The following is a 20,828-nucleotide window of genomic DNA, read 5'->3' as shown; positions in this document are numbered from 1 at the left end:
AACTTCCCAGGTATAGGGAGAGACACCGACCTTCAGATCCAGGAGGATCAAAGATCCCCAAACAGATTCAACCCAAAAAGATCCTCTCCAAGACACATTATAGTCAAACTGGCAAAGCTGAAACATAAAGAGAGAATCTTAAAAGAAGCAAGAGAAAAGCATCAAGTCACCTATAAGGGAGCCCCTGTCAGACTAACCAGCAGACTTCTCAACAGAAACTCTATAGGCCAGAAGAACATGGGAAGATTTATTCAAAATACTAAAAGAAAAAAACCTCCCAGGCAAGAATACTATACCCAGCAAGGCTGTCCTTCAGAAATGAGGGAGAAATAGTATATTTTTCAGACAAACAAAAACTGCATGAGTTCACCATTGCAGGACCAGGCCTCTTCAGGGGAGTCCTGCATCAGGTATCCAAAAAACAATAATCACTCATCAAGCTGTAGTTCTGTTCAAATTCTCTGTTTTTCATAATTCAGTATTGGTAGGTGGTGTGTTGCTAGGAATTTATTTCATCTAGACAATCTAATTTGTTGACTATCAATTATGCATAGTCTTGTATAACCCTTTTGATTTCTGTAAATTGGATTGTAATGAAAAATAAATACATAAATCCTGTGTTTCTTTGTTGGGGGTTGTGGGGGAGAAGCAGCTAGCAGATTACTGACCCTTGATACTATTCCAGCACTATGATGTATTCTTTTATTTATTTTTGGCTCCAATTAAGAAATGATTCATCCATTTGCTTAGTTCATTCAATATTTTTGTAAAATTCATGACTTACAAGTTTTAAACCAAACTTCAACCTTTTAGGACTCAAAATTTTATACAGGCAGAATGTGATTTCTTGGGGTCAAAATGGGGAGAGAAGAATTGTATGCTATTTAAAGTCTTTATGATACATGATCTGAATTTTTTCTGTATATCAAAACACTTACAAAATTGTATTTCAATGATATCATCTTAAAATAAATCAGTCACTCATGTGCCACATGGAAAAACAAAACAAAACAAAAAAAAGATTCTTTCTTTCTACAAGTAATATTATTATTACAAGTTTTAAAAAAGAGACCAGTAAAATAGTATTATTCATCATTATAGATGAATAATAATGAACATGAAGCATGCTTATGATACAACATGAAAAAACCAGAAGACATAAGCTAAATATAGTCATAATGTTATTTTTAAAAGTATATTTATGAAAAAAATGACTGGAAAAAACTACGTTAAGTAATTGCCAGTGTTTGTCTCTGGATTAATGATTTTTATTTTCTTCTTTATGTACATAAAATTTTACAGTGGTTTAAACAATAGATGTACATTTATAATAACCGAAAAATAAACATTAGTTTTACTATTATCTGGTGAACTTGGGACTGGCAGTTGTCAAGTAAACTGGAAAACTTAATTAAAACAGTGAATCATAAAATGTGATACATACATATCTTGAAGATTTAATTTTAACTTAAAAAGTGAAGTACAGAACACATGGCGATAAATGGAGGTGCGCCATGACTTAGAGGCAGGAGAATATAATGGATGGCCTGAGTTCAAAGCCTGGCTCTGCCACTTATTAGCTTTGTGACCTTGCACAAGATTGTTTAACCTCTGTGGGCCTTGGTTTTCTTATATGTAAAATGGGTACAATAATAATACTGCATTAAGAGATTTCCCCTATACCCCTAGGCCTGACATATACACAGCTTCCCGCATATCAACATCCCCCAGTAGAGCTGCATGTTTGTTAGAATTGGTAGACCTACATCGACATATCATTATCACCTGAAGTCCATAGTTCACTATAGTTCATAGGGTTTATTCTCTTTTTGTTTTTTCCTGTGCAGTATACTAGTGTTTATAAAGCAAATGTATTTCACAGGGCCTAACTTTTTAGAATTACACATAGAAACATTAAGCTTGCAAAAGACAGGAAATTTTCCTCAGGCTAAAGTCTCTTGTAGATAAAGAATTGTAACACAGCAAAATTGCTGGCTCTAAGGGCAGACGTCCTTGGTGCAGCTAAACTGAATGATTGTTGCAATGACAATTATCTTACTGTTCTTTTATAACCACCTGTGTTCCTCTTCTGTAACATTCTGGCCTGGAGAATAAATACTGAGAGAAGACCCTAGTTCAGGGTTATTTTCCAAGGAACGCCTCTCTCTTGAGGGTTCCTGGAAATTAACCCCTTCAGGGCTTCTTACTGCTCAGAAGAAATGTGCTTTGAGTAATCCTTTGCATCTCCGTCACCCTGGGAGAGGTGACAAATGGTGCCCCGTGTGAGGCATTCTGACTCCATGGATCAGAGACTCACCTGCCAAGCCTTGGAAAGTAAAGGACATCTGACATTTGCATTTACCCATCCTGGTAAGGGAATCACAGGTGGCTTTCCATTAGTGACTGCACGCCTGCGGCAGGGCAGGTCAAGCTATCTTTCAACTGGAAGGTTTTTTCTCTTTCTTTCACTTTTAAAATACGGAAAATTCTTTAACAAAAGAGAGACTCAACATAAATTACAACTCCAATGTCTCCTTAAAGCAGCCTGCTGTAAAGTAACTGAATGGCAGCTTGTAAAACTGTTAGTGGTTATTAGACAACAATATCCTTGGTACAGCAATGAAGGGAGCCATGGCATGAAAATGGGGGAACAAATTGATCACTGGCTAATTTATACAATGGATCTCGTCAAGGCGTCCCATCTAACAACTTGAAATCTATGTCAAGTTGCTTTGAGACCTATTCAAGACCTTAAGAAAAAACAAAGACATGTTTATGTCACTGAAAATGGATAAAACTTAATTTTTGCCAGTGACCGAAAAAACTTTTAATTGGACAAACTAAAGTAAAAGAAGTTAATATTTCTTTGCAATGTTAGTTTTGTTTGAGCATGTTTTCTTTTTTTTAACTGCATGTGCTTCTCTTCTTCACCAAAGACTCTGAGGATTTCTGAGAAATGCAGCCCTGGCTCCAACCAGGCCTCCTTTTGGGTCTCCTGCCTTTCCCTGGAAACCCCAAAAGTCAAATGGCTTCATCTCTTTTTAATAGCTCAGCCCTTAAGCTTAGTAACCCATTTGAGAAACAAAAACTAGACTAAAATTTACCTGTTTTTGTTAGCTTACTTTCTCTAAAACAGGGTGAGGCCTCACAGATAAGCTTTAACATTCTTTAGAAAGACAATTTAAACCTGACTGTCCTTTTATACTAGTGAGTTTTCTATTTTATCTGTCTCATTATTTTTAAACAAAACCTATAAAATCCTTATTGTTTCTGTTTATGTCTACATATATATGTAAATATATGTTATGTCTGCATGTTCATGTCTATATGTGTTTGTATTGTCTGCATGGTACCAAATTGGTTTATAATTAATGTGCACTCATTAAATAAATAAGTATACTTTTCAAGTTCATGTGACTTTAATAAATATATTTTCAAAATTTGATTTAAACCTTTTGCCTAAATTTGTCTTTAGGTCAACACATTTTGTGGTATGTTTAATGCTTGTTTAATTTAAGGACTAAAAGCTGTAAGAGAACTGGCTTCTGGGCTTCTCCCAAAGCCCTGCATATGTCTTGTTATTAGCTTGTGTTTGGTTTTAAGCCTGTAAATTCTGAACACTAAACAGAGGGCCATGGTAAGATCAGAGGACATAATGTGTCCACAGCACCTGGGCCATCAGCTGCAGGACAAAACCCAATATGTCTCCTCCTTAGCTCTGCCTCCGGGCCATGCAGGGAGAAACAATATCTTTTAGACATTATCTTTGTGAATGATGCCCTCTGCCTTAAGCTTCACACAGCCTCTCTGGATTCCACATGGCCCTAAATGCCACATGGGTACTTGGGACCCAGGATGGCTAGTGAAAGGGGACCTATGCCCAATATCTCAAAGGCCCTAGTTAATATTGGTTGATAAGGGTATAGCTTGATATGAGTAAATTAAACAAATATGAATGGGTTAAAGGCTTATAAATGAGATCATTATAGTTTCAGAATTTCTTCTCAGTAATTTAAAATCTTAAAGTTATGTTATATTGATAAAATACAAAAACGTTAGTTTTATACAAAAAAGAACTAAGTATATTTAGATCTGTTAAAATTAAAAGCATGTCTCTTCAGAAATTAGAAATGTTTTTTTTTAAAAAAAATCTACAGATATTAATATAAAACAATTCAAAATTGCGTACTTCCTAAGTTTAATAATCTTGATTGGTCAAAATTAACTGTAATATTGACAGTACACTTGTCCTTCTTTAAATTTTCATGTAAACTATAAAAGGTAAACAATAAATAGAAGATATTTTCCATAACTCATGGAGATTCCAGATTGCTGCTTCATAACTTTAACCTTTGCTAGAGACCTTTGAAACTACTTAATACACCAAATTTATGGCTGAGAAACCATAAATATCTATTTGGTAAAAATAGTTGAGGCTCAAACCAGGCTTTGTGTAATCTGTTATGATAGATAGACCCCCATTTACTAACCTGAATGTATAAAAATGTCCTTATCAGCACACATCTTTGCCTGGGTTTACTAACCAAACAGGATTACATTTGTCTTTGCTAGAGGCTTTTAAGTTGCGAACCCAGCCAAAACCAGAAAAACCTTTCTATAATTTTTAGACAAATGAGGCCAATTTAACATTGATAGAAAAAAAAGTATGTAAAAAAGAGGTGATATGAAGAAAGCTATGGATGTGAAGATGTAATTATGGTTAGAAAGGCTAAAAAGAAAAGAAAAGGATTTTTATGTGAGAAAGCATCTGGTACAGTGTGTTTTTGTGCTAGAGTAAAATGACTGGCTATTTAGGAAGTAGGAAGTATAGGACAATAACAAAAAGTCTGAGTAAGTTGTGATAATGGTTTGTACAGGTTAATTTGTAAAAGAAATTTTAAAAATTGGCTAAAGTTAAAAACAAATAGGTTTTTTCTAAAAATTAAACATTAATATCAAAAGGATTGCGATACAGATTTAGAGTTTGTACTCCTGCTCTGAAACAACCAGGTCTCCTAAAAAAATACTGAACTGCTCTTAATAGAAAATTGTAAAAAGTGTTCTTTATCTTTTAGATAACTGGTCTAGGACACTTATTTCATGTTTTATCATGATAATTTCTTGTGCTCTCTGCCTTTAAAATCTTTTGTAACTTTATTTTTGTAGTGATTTGTGATCTTATTCAACTAAGTGTTTTAAGTCTTTGTTATTCTACCAACTTTCCAAAACCAAATTCTAAAAACTCGGACTTGAACTAACTTTGGGAGGTTCCAAGGGCCCTGGAGCTTCTCAAAGGACATATAGGAGATGTATCAAAACCAATTGGCTTATTTGATAAATTAGACTATATGAAAAACACTGTCAAAACAAGAAATAATGTTTGATTTTCTTTGGTTATACTAAGATGTTATTAATATGTGTTCCAAATCTTGTAAGGTTCTTGGAAATCTGTGTCTTGATATAAATGCTACTAGTCATAATCTTGGTTCAATTATAATTTTAAAATGTTATGTCTTTGCCCCGCTGAGTGAGTGCCGATCAGAGAGATGCCAAGATCTGCAGACACCACGCGCTCTGTGGTGCCAACGTGCAACCCAGCAGGTAGGCCTTGCCACCGCCACCAGCCTCCATCCACAGCCCCTCCGAGTGTGCACCAATCAGAGAGGCGCCCAACTGGAGAAGCCCAATATCTGCAGAGACCATGCACCCAGTGGTGCCAGTGTGCAACCCAGCAGGTAGGCCTCGCTGCTCCCACCCGACTCCATCCCCAGCCCTGTCGAGTGCATGCTGATCAGAGAGGTGCCCGGCCAGAGAGGCCCATGATCCTCGGAGACTATGTGCCCTGCGGTGCCAGCGTGCAACCCAGCAGGTAGGCCTTGCTACCACCACCAAACTCCATCCCCAGCATGGCCGAGTGAGTGCTGACCAGAGAGGCGCCTCCCCTGAGAGGCCCAAGATCCGAGGCGACCACACACCCAAGGCACTAGTGGGCAACCGAGCAGACACTGAAGCAGCCATATCAATTTGGCAGCCCCAGCAGCATCCTAGCCAGACAATAGTGTCAATCCAGTGGACCATGAAATCTCCTGCCACAATGACTAAACATCAAAGGAAAGATATCAGAAATATGAAAAATCAAGAAAGTACACCACCAAAGGGTAATAACTGTCAAGATCTGGATCCTATAGAACAATAAGCCCTTGAAATGTCTGACAAGGAATTTCGAGTGATAATTCTAAGGAAAGTAAATGAGATACAAGAAAACTCAGCTAGACAACACGATGAAATGAGAAAAAGTATACAGGACCTGAAAGAAGAAATGTGCAAGGAAATCAATGCCCTGAAAAAGAATGTAGCAGAGCTTGCTGAGCTGAAGAATTTATTCAACCAAATAAAAAACAACAGAGAGTTTAACCAGCAGGCTTGCAGAAGCAGAAGAGAGTACTTCTGACCTTGAAGATGAGCTGTTTGAAATAACACAGGCAGACAAAAAAAAGAAAAGAGAATTAAACACATTGAAGAAAATCTAAGAGAAATATCAGACAACCTTAAGTGCTCAAATATCAGAGTCATGGGTATTCCAGAAGGGGAGGAAAAAGAAGATTGCATTGAAAACATATTCAACAAAATAGTGGCAGAAAACTTACCAGGTATAGGAAAAATCACAGATCTTCAGATCCAGGAAGCCCAACGATCTCCAAACGTATTCAACCCAAAAAGGTCTTCTCCAAGACATGTTATAGTCAAATTGGAAAAACTCAAAGACAAAGAGAGAATCTTAAAAGCTGCAAGAGAGAAGCATCAAATCACCGATAAGGGAGCCCCAATCAGGCTAACATCAGACTTTTCATCACAAACCCTAAAAGCCAGAAAGGAATGGGATGATATATTCAAAATACTAAAAGACAGAGATTGCCAGCCAAGAATACTCTACCCTGCAAGGCTATCCTTCCGAAATGAAGGGCAAATAGTATATTTCTCAGACAAACAAAAACCGTGGGAGTTCACTACCACACGACCACCCTTACGAGAAATTCTCAAGGGAGTACTGGGTTTGGTTCCTGAAAAATAATTACCACTGCCATAAAAACCCAAGAAAAATCAAAACCCACTAGTATAATAAAAATGGCATTCATGAAGAGAAAACAAACAAACAAAAAGACTGTCTACAACCCAGGAACTAACAAACACAGAAAACAAACAGTAAATCAGAAGGCAAGGAACAAAAGACACCTAAGACAACCAAACAACAATCAATAAAATGCTAGGAATAAATCAACACTTTTCAATAACAACTCTAATGTAAAAGGCTTAAATTCCCCAATCAAAAGACACAGACTGGCTGACTGGATTAAAAAGGAGGACCCAACTATATGCTGCCTTCAAGAGACCCACCTCACCCATAAAGACTCACATAGACTAAGAGTGAAAGGATGGAAAAAGATTTACCATGCAAACAGAAAAGAAAAACGAGCTGGAGTAGCTATTCTTATATCTGACAAAATAGACTTTAAACTAAAAACCACAAAAAGAGACAATGAGGGACACTACGTAATGATAAAAGGATTGGTCCATCAAGAAGACATAACAGTCATAAATATATATGCACCCAATGTTGGAGCAGCGAGATTTATAAAGCAAACTCTATTAGACCTAAAAAAGGAAATAGACACTAATACCATAATATCAGGGGACCAGAACCCCACTATCAATATTGGACAGATCATCTAGACGAAGAATCAGCAGAGAAACACAAGATCTAAACAACACTCTAGACCAATTGGACTTGGCAGATATCTACAGAACATTCCATCCAACAACCTCAGAATATTCATTCTTCTCATCAGCACATGGATCATTCTCCAGGATGGATCACATGTTAGGTCACAAATCAAGTCTCAGCAAATTCAAAAAAATTGGAATTATCCCATGTATTTCTTCAGGCCACAATAGATTAAAATTAGAAATCGATAAGAAACGAAATTCTGAGAACTGTACAAACACATGGAAATTAAACAGCATTCTACTTAACAAGATATGGGTCCAAGAAGAAATCAAGCAGGAATTCAAAAAATTTATTGAAACTAATGAAAACAGTGACACATCATACCAAAACCTGTGGGATACTACAAAAGAAGTACTAAGGGGGAAATTTATCACATTAAGTGCTTACTTCAGAGGAATGGAAAGATGGCAAGTGAACAACCTAACACTTCACCTTAAAGAACTAGAAAAACAATAACGATACAAACCCAAAGTTAGCAGACAGAAAGAAATCATTAAGATCAGAGCAGAACTTAATGAATTTGAAACCCAAAAAACAATACAGAAGATCAATGAATCATAAAGTTGTTTTTGGAAAAGATAAATAAGATTGACAAACCATTAGCCCAGCTAACTGAAAAAAAGAAGATCCAAATAACAAAAATTAGAAATGAATAAGGTGATATTGCAACTGATACATCTGAAATACAAGGAATCATTAGAGACTACTATAAACAACTATATGCCAACAAATTTGAAAATCTGTAGGAAATGGATAAATTTCTGGACACACACACGCTACCAAAACTGAGCCAAGAAGATGTAGAAAATTCGAAGAGACCAATAACAATAAAGGAGATTGAACCTGTTACCAGAAGGCTCCCAACAAAGAAAAGCCCAGGACCAGATGGATTCACAGCAGAATTTTACCAAACATTCAAAGAGGAATTGACACCAATTCTCTATAAACTATTCCAAAAGACTGAAACAGAGGCAGTTCTCCCAAACTCATTCTGTGAAGCAAACATCACCCTGATACCAAAACCAGGTAAAGATACAACTAAATAAGAAAACTACAGGCCAGTATCCTTGATGAATATAGATGCAAAAATCCTCACTAAAATACTACCTAACAGAATACAGTAACACATACACAAAATTATACACCATGATCAAGTGGGATTCATCCCAGGGATGCAAGGTTGGTTCAACATATGCAAATCAATAAATGTGATACACCATATCAATAAAATCAAACACAAGGATCATATTGTCATCTCTATAGATGCTGAAAAAGCATTTGACAAAATTCAACATCCTTTCATGACAAAGACCCTCTATAGGTTTGGTATAGGTGGAAAGTATCTCAACATAATTAAAGCCATATATGGTAAACCCACTGCCAATATCATCCTGAATGGGGAAAGCTGAAAGCTTTTCCTTTAAGAACAGGAACAAGACAAGGATGCCCACTCTCACCACTCCTATTCAACATAGTGTTGGAAGTGCTACTCAGAGCAATCAGAGAAGAGAAGGAAATAAAGGGCATCCAGATTGGAAAAGATGAAGTCAAACTATCTCTCTTTGCAGATGACATGATCCTATATATCGAACAGCCTAAAGCCTCTACAAAAAAACTCTTGGAGTTGATAAATGATTTCAGCAAAGTAGCAGGATACAAAATCAACACACAAAAATCAGTAGTGTTTCTATTCTGCAATAGTGAACATGCTGAAGGAGAAATCAAGAAAGCTTGCCCATTTACAGTAGCCACCAAAAAAAAAAAAAAAAAAATACCGAGGAATTGAGTTAACCAAGAATGTGAAAAATCTCTATAATGAGAACTACAAACCACTGCTGAGAGAAATTAAAGAGGACACAGGAAGATGGAAAGATATCCCAAGCTCTTGAACTGGAAGATTCAACATTGTGAAAATGTCCATGCTACCCAAAGTGATATACAAATTCTTTTTTTTTTTTTTTTTTTTTTTTTGTCTTTTTCGTGACCAGCACTCAGCCAGTGAGCGCACTGGTCATTCCTATATGGGATCCGAACCCGCGGCGGGAGAGTCGCCGCGCTCCCAGCGCAGCACTCTACCAAGTGCGCCACGGGCTTGGCCCGTGATATACAAATTCAATGCAATCCCCATCAAAATTCCAATGACATTTTTCTCAGAAATGGAAAGAACTATCCAGACATTTATATGGAATAACAAAACACCACACATAGCCAAAGCAACACTGAGCAAAATAAATAAAGCTGGAGGCATAACACTACCTGACTTTAAACTATACTACGAAGATATAATAACTAAAACAGCATGGTACTGGCATAAAAACAGACACACTGATCAGTGGAATAGAATAGAGAATCCAGAAATCAATCCACACAGCTACAGCCATCTGATCTTTGACAAAGGCACCAAGCCTATACACTGGGGAAGAGACTGCCTCTTCAGCAAATGGTGCTGCGATACTGGATATCAGTATGCAGGAGAAGGAAACTAGACCCATACCTCTCACCATATACCAAAATCAACTCAAAATGGATTAAAGAATTAAATATACACCCTGAAACAATAAAACTTATTAAAGAAAACATAGGAGAAACACTTCAGGAAGTAGGACTGGACACAGGCTTCATGAATATGACCCCAAAAGCATGGACAACCAAAGGAAAAATAAACAAATGAGATTATATCAAACTAAAAAGCTTCTGCACAGCAAAAGAAACAATTTACAGAGTGAAAAGACAATGAACAGAGTTGGAGAAAATATTTTGAAAATATACATCTGACAAAGGATTAGTATCCAGAATATACAAGGAACTGAAACAACTTTACAAGAAAAAAACAAGTAACCCAATTAAAAAATGGGCAAAAGAGCTAAATAGGCATTTTTCAAAGGAGGATATGAATGGCCAACTGACACATGAAAAAATGCTCAACATCACTCAGCATTTGGGAAAAACCACACTGAGATACTATCTCACCCCAGTTAGGATGGCTAATATCCAAAAGACTGTGAGTTATAAATGCTCTCGAGGTTGCAGAGAAAAAGGAACTCTCATACATTGTTGGTGGGACTGCAAAATGCTGCAACATCTATGGAAAATGGTATGGAGGTTCCTCAAACAATTGCAGATAGATCAACCATATGGCCCAGCTATCCCACTGCTGGGAATATACCCAGAGGAATGAAAATCATGAAGTCAAAGGTATACCTATTCCCCAGTGTTCATCAGAGCACTCTACAATAGCTAAGAGTTGGAACCAGCCCAAATGTCCATCATCAGATGAGTGGATATGGAAAATGTGGTATATCTACACAATGGAATACTACTCAGCTATAAAAACGAATGAAATACTGCCATTTGCAACAACATGGATGGACCTTGAGAGAATTATATTAAGTGAAACAAGTCAGGCACAGAAAGAGAAATACCACATGTTCTCACTTATTTGTGGGAGCTAAAAATAAATAAATAAATACACAAACAACCTGGGGCGGTGGAGGGAAGAAGATACAACAATCACAATTCCTTGAAGTTGATACAACAAGCAAACAAAGGAGATTGTTGGGAGGGAGGGGGGAGAGGGAGGAGAGAGGGAGGTTTTGGTGATGGGCCACAATAATCAACCACATTGTATATTGACAAAATAAAACAAACAAACAAAAAAAGTTATGTCTTCAAATATTTCATGAAAAAACTAACAGTTACACTTCCCTGACAAAGTTTGAGTTCATAACTTTGAACTGAATTTCCAAAATTCTAATGAAAAAACTGATGGGTTTGTGAAATTACTCACCAAGGTCAAAACAACAAAAGTTATTTACATAAAAGTAATGAACTGATTAAAAGGAATTATAGGTTTTTATAATTTTTATTTTGAAATATTGCTCATTAATATCTTGTTTTCCAGATTTAAGAAAACTCTCTCTCTTAAGCTATCTATAACAGCAGTTTGGTAAAATATAATTTAAAACAGAGATAAAGGCATTTGTTTTCTGTCTCTTGGATCCCCCCAAGTTTAATAACTTTGAGTATCTTTATGATTATTATGGGAATGTGACTATTTTCATAAGTTCAATAAAAATTGACTCTCTATAACAGGATATAATTTAAAACTTTGGTTGTAAAATAGCATGTCTTCTAAGTTCCTGATCCTCTTCATGTTGCCTTAATTCGGCCTAGCTGCTGTTTCATTCCCCCCCCCAACGTGGGACATGATAACCTGGGAATGAGCCTTCCCAGTGCCGAGGGATCTATACAAAGAAAAAGTAAAACCTTTTCAATCAGAAAATTTATCATTAGTGCTTTTATGAGGAATGCTTTGATCGTAAAAGGGGAAATTTGTCTACAAAAAAAATCTTGTCTACAAAAGCAGTACTCTAAAGTTTCACGGTTTTAAAGGGGTTGCTTATGACTTGGATGAGACATCCTGTTCCTAAACAAAAGATTTGTAATTGATCAAAAAATTTTACAAAAATTAGATGCTTTGGAAGTAGTGATGTCCTGGATGGGTGAGCACCAACAAACTCTCTGGACTCAAAATCAACTATTACATGGAACAGAACCCCATTCTGGAGTTTCAGCAACTGGCAATAACACACCACTACACACCAGTGGGAATGATGCCTATGCAACAACCCTGAGAGACAGTGACATCATCAGTCCTCACCAGGGATAAATTAAAAGACTTGCCATGCTAAAATGATACTAACTTTGCTTTAACAAAATGTTTTTGTCTTAACTGTGAAAGCTTGATCTATAGCTTTTGCTTCTTCTTTTAAAAAAATAAAAATAAAAACGGGATATGTGGAGTATATTAACATTTATAAAGCAAATGTATTTCACAGGGCCTAACTTTTTAGAATTACACATAGAAATGTTAAGCTTGTGAAAGACAGGATACTTTCCCTAGGCTAAAGTCTCTGTTGTAGGTAAAGAATTGTAACACAGCAAAATTGCTGGCTCTAAGGGCAGATGTCCTTGGTGCAGCTAAACCTAATGATTGTTGCCATGACGATTATCTTACTGTTCTTTTGTAACCATCTATGTTCCTTTTCTGTAACTTTCTGGCCTGGAGAATAAATACTGAGAGAAGAGCCTAGTTTGGTGTTATTTTCTGAGGAATGCCTCTTTCTTGAGGGTTCTGGAAATTAACCCCTTTGGGGCTTCTCACTGCTCAGAAGAAATATGCTCTGAGTAATCCTTTGCGTCTCCGTCACCCTGGGAGAGGTGACATTTTCCTGTCTAAACTTTTTATTGGTGACATTTGAAAAACAAGTTACTTAAAATACTACTAATGAACAGTATGCTGTGTTTGCCTATTTTTTCTTATGGTTACACTACAAAATAATGTTCCAGCTGTCTAAACGCTCAAATACGTAAGATGTGAAATCAGGTACTAACATATCAAATTGTTTTGCACAATAACCCTCCTCCATACCAACACCAGGATTACAGATTTTATTTTAATATTAAGACGTTTGGTAGGAATGGTTTGGGGTTTTTTTTGTTTTCATTTTTGCTTTCTCAGTATTATTACAAACCTGTTTCCTCTCTCAAGTAGCTGATATTCTAAGACTATGACTCAAACTGTCAAATAAGAATAGAAAGAGAACACTGAATTTCAAATCCAAGTATGAAAGGTTCCTAAGAATATTTTTTATAGGTCACTGCTTGCTTTCAGTAAAAAGTAACATTTTCTCAAACTTTTCAATCTAACTTTTCATAGCTTGTACTTTTCAGCTATTGGCAAAGCCCTTTTTCCTTCTTAAGTATTTGTTGAAGTGCTAAACTGGCTTAGTTTACCAAAGTAACAACTTTATCTGTGGTATACTTTAAAAATTAGTCACCCTACAATGTAGTGTGTTTGAATTAAAGCGAATGCCAAACAGATATATACAGCTAAAATAATTAGTGTGGTGTTCTGTAAACAGTTTCTCTTCTGGGATTCGAATATAGAGCTAACACTTACTTCAGAATATAACATTAACAAACAGGGAGGGAAGAGAATCAGAACTTACACGGAGCTGTATTGACCGTATCTTATAGACAAAGCAGAATTGCAATGCATGTCACAAAAACAGTAAACATTCTTTTAAAAAGTTGGTAGTTAAAATATGGTATGGAATAATTGTCTACTTTATTTCCAGTACAATTTTCAACATACAGTCTACTATTTTTCAAGATAGGTTTTATTCTTGGTGTTGTACATTCTGTGGGTTTGGACAAATCTATAACAATATGTATCTACTCACCGTTATAGTACCATACGAAGTAGGTTCACCGCCCTAGAAATCATTTCTGTTAGCTGCTATTATTACATCATGGTTTTTTAGTCCATACTCAAACCAGTGGCTCATGTTGTGTTTCCAAGTAGAGTGGTCTGTTTTAATAGGGGGAAGGGAAATGGAAGCACTGGGTTAGGAAGCTAGAAGTTGTTCCATCTCTGCCAACTGCTAGCAGTGTCATCTTGGGTGTCAAGATCTTTCTTCTCTCAGAACCCTGTTTTCATTATTTGGAAAATAACACTGTTGGACTAGATGATCTCTCAGGGCCTTAGTGACTGAAAACCAATTAATCTTCTCTTAGGTGGGTGGAATGTATCCTCTGCAATCCTGATTACATTGTTATTTTACAAAGCAAACTTGTCAGTTCTGAAAAATCCCAAGTTAGTACGTGCTGTTTCAGTGAGGCTTACTAAAGTCCATGGGGTGTACTTTTACCAGTCATAATTACTGATAGTGAACATGAATAGTCCACCCAGTCACATGTGCAAGGCAGAATGCTAGGCACTGCCATGGACCCAAAGGTGAATGACACTGTTGTGTTCATAATACTCAGAATCTTGAGGCCTTTCCAAAATAGGTTCATGTGCAGTGCCTGTTGCCCTCATTTTAGCTGTGAGATACATGGGTAAGCTTTATGATCTTCATTTGGTAAATGAATATAAATATTGTTATAATCTTAGCAAAGTCAATGATTGGGAGGGAAAGGAAGGACTTGGCTAGAGCATCTGATACATTTGAGATGTTCAATATTTATTTCGTAAATAAATATATGGACTATTTTATAAAGAAACTTGGTAATGGGCTCTTGAACCACTCCTGGTGAAAGGAAAGATTCAGCAGAGAGACCAGTCTGTTCCGTAGCTCCTATTACATATAGTCTGGGTGTCTGTCAGAATACCAGTCTGTGTCTGCAGAGGAGCGTTTGGTGAGGAGAGGGGCGATCTTCTGCGCATTCCACTAGAAAGATGTGCAGACAGAATTCAATTCAGCCATTCATGATGGACTCTCCTATAGTCTTGTTTCTGCAGCTCTCAAGTAAGCTGTGTGTTTCTCCAGCACGCCTTGCAGTGGAGTTAGGTGTAGGCGTGGCTGCAAGGTCATCATCACCAGATTAATCAGGGAAGGCTGACCAGGTTGATAATAACATTCAGCATTAAACCTCAGACTTCTTTCCTACTGTTTGCTTGAGTGGGAGCAGAGGATCTGATAGAGCAGAGGATCTGGTCAGCACTACAGATTGTCATGAAGTATAATTACCAGTCTAATGAGAATTTTATTTCTCTCTCAACAGTGGTGGAATGTTGTCACTGGAGAATCCTTACAGACCTTCTACACAAATGGAACCAATCTTAAGAAAATACATGTGTCTCCTGACTTCAAAACATATGTGACTGTTGATAATGTTGGTATTTTATATATTTTACAGATTTTAGAGTAAAGTATTTAAGCATTAATGTAAGTTGAACTCTTTTTGATTTTGAATTGGAAAAAAATTCTAATGAAACTCTGTATATCAACTTTTTATAAAGCTGTGAATTGTTTCTCAGTATTGCATTTATTACAAAAGTATTTGTGATTGGATGAATAATATTAATGTAGTTCTTTCCCAAATGAACACACCTTTAATTTTGTTTTTCATAATCATTATATTAACAATTTGTCATTAAGGTGCAAATGGAAATGTAAATACATACCTTGTTGAATTGTTGATAAGATTCTCTTGATGCATTCAAGTTGGTTTACATAATTAGAATAATTTGAAGGAAATCTATATTTTAATACTATCATTATGCAGACTATGCCTCAGGGTAGCAGTGGCCTGCTTTCTGAACCACACTTAACCCAAGGAGGTATGGTTCTACCAAATAAAATCTTGGAGCTTATTGGTACTCCTTAAATTGGCTTTAAAAATATTGTTTCTGTGTGAACAGTTGGCAATATTTCCTTTAATTGACTCAACAAGTAAGTCTTGGATTTCAACAGTTCTTTCCATGAAGTAAAAACACTGTGCTGGAGAGTAGATTTTCTCACTGTCGCTGATGGCAGCCCTGTACCCCAACTGGACTCCAGTTGTCAGTATCTGAGCTGGGCATTATCCTGCTCTTTCTGTTTTTTCACATGCCACACTTCTTACTTGAGTGAACTTGACCTTTCTTAATCCTTACTACTTTCTTTTTTTAAAAGCAGTTGCTCCACAGTTAAATGTAAGTAAATCAGAATAACTGGGGTGGGGCCAATTCAAATCATAAGTTTTGATGGTATTTTTCTAAGAAATATGAGGTAGTAAAACATAATTTTTTTCTAATTTCATTTACTTTTATTTGAATGGCACTGTCAGTGCTATTCTCTTAGTGAATTTGAAGACAGTTCTCTGGTTTTTCATGCAGTTCCAGAAGAGTCATTGTGACTCTGGAAGATGTCAACTTTAACCTTTCAGCCAACCCATTGTCCTTCTCTGTCTCTCCTTCCCTCCCTGCCTTCCTTAAATCTCTCTTTTCCAGCCCTTTCTTTTCCTCTCTTCTCTCTAAGATTAATCAGGAAAGATAGCTTTTGTCAGGGAAAAAGTTCATCAGCATCAATAACTAGCTGTTTTGACCTCCCGATTAGGAACTTTAATTGACTTTTTTTTTTTTTTTTTTTAAAGATGACCAGTAAGGGGATCTCAACCCTTGATTGGTGTGGTCTGCACCACGCTCAGCCAGTGAGCTAACCGGCCATCCCTATATAGGATCTGAACCCGGGGCCTTGGTGTTCTCAGCACCACACTCTCCCAAGTGAGCCATGGGCTGGCCCAATTGACATTTAAATTTAAACATTTTTCCTGAAATGTAGGAGATGTACTTCATGGAAAAAGTTCATGAAGAAATTCATATTATCTTCTAATTCTATTTTTCCACAAACTTTTTGAAGTATCTTAGTATTGTTAAGGGCATTGAAGATAAAGTAATAAAAGATGTGGTTCCCATACAAAAAATAATCAAAATTCAAAGGTTTTTGTTTCCGCAGCAGGAACAAAATCAAATGAGTATTGGTGTTAATAGTAGATAAGCAGTGGGTCTGTTTCTATGGTTAGTGCGTATCAGTAGATGTTGTGTGATTAGGGGGAATGAATAGACCACTCAGATGTATTTGAGATTAGATTTTCCTATTTAGCATTTGAGGGAACCATAAATACAGTGAATACATTTTTTTATATTGTTAAAGAGGGTTTGTTTTTTTTAAATGATGGGTTGAGGAACTTGTTTACATTCTTACTGTGATTAAAAGCAAATGTGAAAAGTGAAAATCTTAATTTTATAAAAAGAAATTTCTGCAAATGGTATGTTCCGCTTAGAATATTCAATTCATAATTTGATTTGCATATAATATTTAGCTCATCTTACCTATACCTCAGCATATAAAATATTAACTTGTGGAATTAAAAACCACTTGACTGTTAAACAACTAACATCTAAGCTTTTAGAAAGCCTTGATTAGTCCTTGTCTTTAAAAAACATTAAAAAGAAAAATTAGAAGAAAGAGGAGGTATGCTGCAGAAAGAAGAGACACCTAATATGATGGATCTGCAAATTTCATGGCCACTCATGGGATCAGTTAAGAGAAGGGTTTTGTAACTTCCAGATGAGCATTTTTGAAGCATTTTCCCTTGCTGCATTTTTTGTATTAGATTTACATTGGACTTTGTATATATAAAGATTTTTTTACATTGTATGTGTCTGTTTTGATAATTGTTAGTTTTGTATTTATGATATAACTTACTGATTTTTTTGCCTTGTTATACATTTTAAAACATGAATTTTAAATTGACTAAAATTCCTAAAATTTTTTTGAAAAACATTTTTGGATTGTTTCAGACTCCTTGCTTTTCTATTGATTACAGAAGACTAATGTGAAAGACTTAAGCTAAATCCATCAAGCTATGTATGCTTTATCAGCTATATGTAAATTCAATTTTATCAGACTTTTCTCAGTGTCTCCTCGGTGTCTCTGTGATGGTTGCTGCCTGGTGTGGCTGATGTGGACAAGATCTTATAAAAAAGAATTTATTCATTCACTAATTATTTTCATTCATTCATTCAATAAAATAATTATTGAGGTCTACCATGTGCCCGGCATTGTTGTAGGCATTGGGAATACAAGAGTGAGCAAAACAAAGTCCCTGCAGGTGGGGGCTGGGGAGAGACAAAGTAAAATAAGTAAAATCTACAGTGTATTAGGTGGTATGTGTAAATAGAGGGAGGGGTTACAGTTTTAGATGGAGGGGCTCATCTAGAAGGTGGTGCTTGAGTATAGACCTGAAGGAGGTGAGGGAGCGAGCTGTGCACGTATCTGGAGACCATTCTGGAGCACGGGCACAGCAAGTGCAAAGACTCTAGGGTGGGATGGTTGGCATGTCCCAGAACCAGCCAGCATGCGGGTGGCTGGAGAAGAGTGAGTGAGGGGAGTGTAACAGGAGAGATGGGCAGAGAGGAGTCGGGCAGAGAGGAGTTGGCAGCACCAGAGGATTCCTCCTGGGGCTCTGAAAGGCCTTTTGTCTTTGCCTCTGAGATGAGAGCCATGGTAGGGGTTTGAGCAGTGGAGAGATCTGACTTAAGCTTTAACTTAATCACTCTGCAGCGGGAATCAGTTGAACAGGCAAGAGTGGCAGCAGGGAGATCAAGGAGAAGCTTTTGCAGCAGTCTGACAAAATGAAAGGGGCCAGAAGAGGGAGGCAGTAGAGGTGGTGACAAGGTGGATTCTGGATATATTTTGAAGATAAGAGTTAATTGTATGTGCTGATGTATTGGTTAGAGGTTGTGAGAGAGACAAGAATGATGCTAAGGATTTGGCCTGAGGAGCTGGAAGAAGAGAGTTACCATCAATCGAGATAGGAAGACTGTGAAGGGAGCCATTTTTCAGACCTACTAAGTTTGTCCATTAGACATCTCAGTAGGGATGTCGAGGGTAGGTGGTTGGATAAAAGGTTCTGGAGTTCATGGGTATGGTCCATGTTGGAGATAGAAATCTGAGAGTCATCACTGAATGGATGGTGTTTAAAACCACAGGACTGGATGAAATCAGCAATGATGTGGATGTAGATAGAAAAGACAGTCCAGGGCAGTGGAGGTGAGAGGAGGGACCAGCACAGGAGACCGCAAGGGACCAGCAAAGACTAAAAGTTGCAATTCAGTGTGGTAAGTGTAGTGAATGCTGGGACTTGGGTTCCTTAGCTCACTGTGATCTTGGGCAGATTCCTTTATCAGTTGTTTGTCCAACCACCTGTTTATCCTATATGCCTTGAACATCTACTACGATCCAAGCATTATTTTCAGCAGCAGACAAAGCAACAAAATACATTTTAGTCATTGGGGGAGGATAGGGACAACAGTAATAAGAAGAGGATATCAGCAGTTGTCCTATCTGTAAAATGAGTCTCAGTTCCTCCCTCAGGGCTGCTATAAGGATTTAGTGAGATAATGCTCATGAAGTCCTTATCTTGTTGCTTGCACCAGGAAAGTGCTCGTTGAACATTCCTTGGTGTTTCGTTATTTGGGCCCCATTATCTTTTGCCTGCAAGAGATCCTGGACTGCCATCACTGACACTGGTCGTGCCCCTCTGTGTCATCTTTCCAAAGTGCTAATCTTAATCATATTAAACCTCTCTGATTAAGCATTAATCATGTTTAAACTTCTCTGTTTAAAGCCCCAGACCTGCTGTGTGCTCTCTTCTGTGGTGTGTGTTTATACTGTTCTTGCTTCTTCTATATGCCCCTCTCACCCAATTTTCTTTCTTTCCCTAACTCCTTATCTTTCATAGATTCTTTGAGATGACCCTCAAGGGCTGATGGTATGCTCTGCCTTCTTTCAGCACCCTTTTCTCTGTCATGGATTTTATTGTGCTGTTGAAATTGCTTGTTTACTTTTTGCGGTTCCATGTTATATTGAAAGCTCCTTGAAAGCTAAGTCTCTTATAACAGAGTCTAACATAAGACTGACATGCATTAGAGCCTCAGTAAACATTCACTGAGTGGCTGAAATTCCTGTATGCCCAGATGCTCATGGCGCATTCTCCCAGTCCCTCTCCACAAGGATATCACGAAGCTGTCAAATTAGGATGCAGCACATCCCCAGCATTTTCTTCATCTTCCCATTTTAGTTTGGTATTTTACTGTGAAACATCATTAGGGGAAAGTAAAACTTTACTTGGATAAAATAGGTTCCCTACCAAATTATATGAAATGAATAAACATATATCCCTCGAGTGTTTAAGTCAGCGAGTATGGCCGTCTCTTATTCAACAAATGTTTTATATTATTATAATTTACTGACCTTTAGAGAAGGAGAAAATGATTTTGTAATAATTCTTAGTCTCTGAAGATCGTCACTGGGATAGATTCCTTGCTCATAACCCCTGTCGGTAGGACTATGGATATACTATAGTTATTAAAATGTCTGAATTAGAAAGTCAGCTGCTGTGGGGCCGAGCCTGTGGCGCACTTGGTAGAGGGCTGCGCTGGGAGCGCGGCGACACTCCCGCCGCGGGTTCGGATCCCATATAGGAATGGCCAGTGCGCTCACTAGCTGAGTGCTGGTCACGAAAAAGACAAAAAAAAAAAAAAAAAAAAAAGAAAGTCAGCTGCTGTGAATTTAACTATAGAAGAATGACTGTGTATGTTCACATGGGAGGGGCAGAAGAATTGGATCAAATATGAGAATCATCAGAGACCAGGCCTTTGAAGTCATTTGGCATCAACAATGACTTGCTCCCTAGTCAGATGATGTAG

The 20,828-nt window shown here is 37.2% G+C and overlaps 1 protein-coding gene across 2 annotated transcripts in view; it reads left to right on the top strand.

Annotated features, from left to right (window-relative positions):
- The window catches only part of APAF1 (apoptotic peptidase activating factor 1), a 100,147-nt gene extending 84,645 nt beyond the window's left edge, over nt 1-15,502 (top strand). For both annotated transcript variants that reach the window (XM_063074815.1, XM_063074814.1), the window contains one exon: nt 15,356-15,502. In XM_063074815.1, the coding sequence (XP_062930885.1) occupies nt 15,356-15,502 (147 nt within the window). The remainder of the gene's footprint in view (nt 1-15,355) is intronic.
- Nucleotides 15,503-20,828: the final 5,326 nt, after the last annotated feature.

This window comes from Cynocephalus volans, chromosome 12 (genome assembly GCF_027409185.1).
Source record: "Cynocephalus volans isolate mCynVol1 chromosome 12, mCynVol1.pri, whole genome shotgun sequence".
NCBI classification, from domain to species: Eukaryota; Metazoa; Chordata; class Mammalia; order Dermoptera; family Cynocephalidae; genus Cynocephalus; species Cynocephalus volans.
Note: the sequence above shows the minus strand (reverse complement) of the source record. Positions and strands in the feature narration are given on the sequence as shown.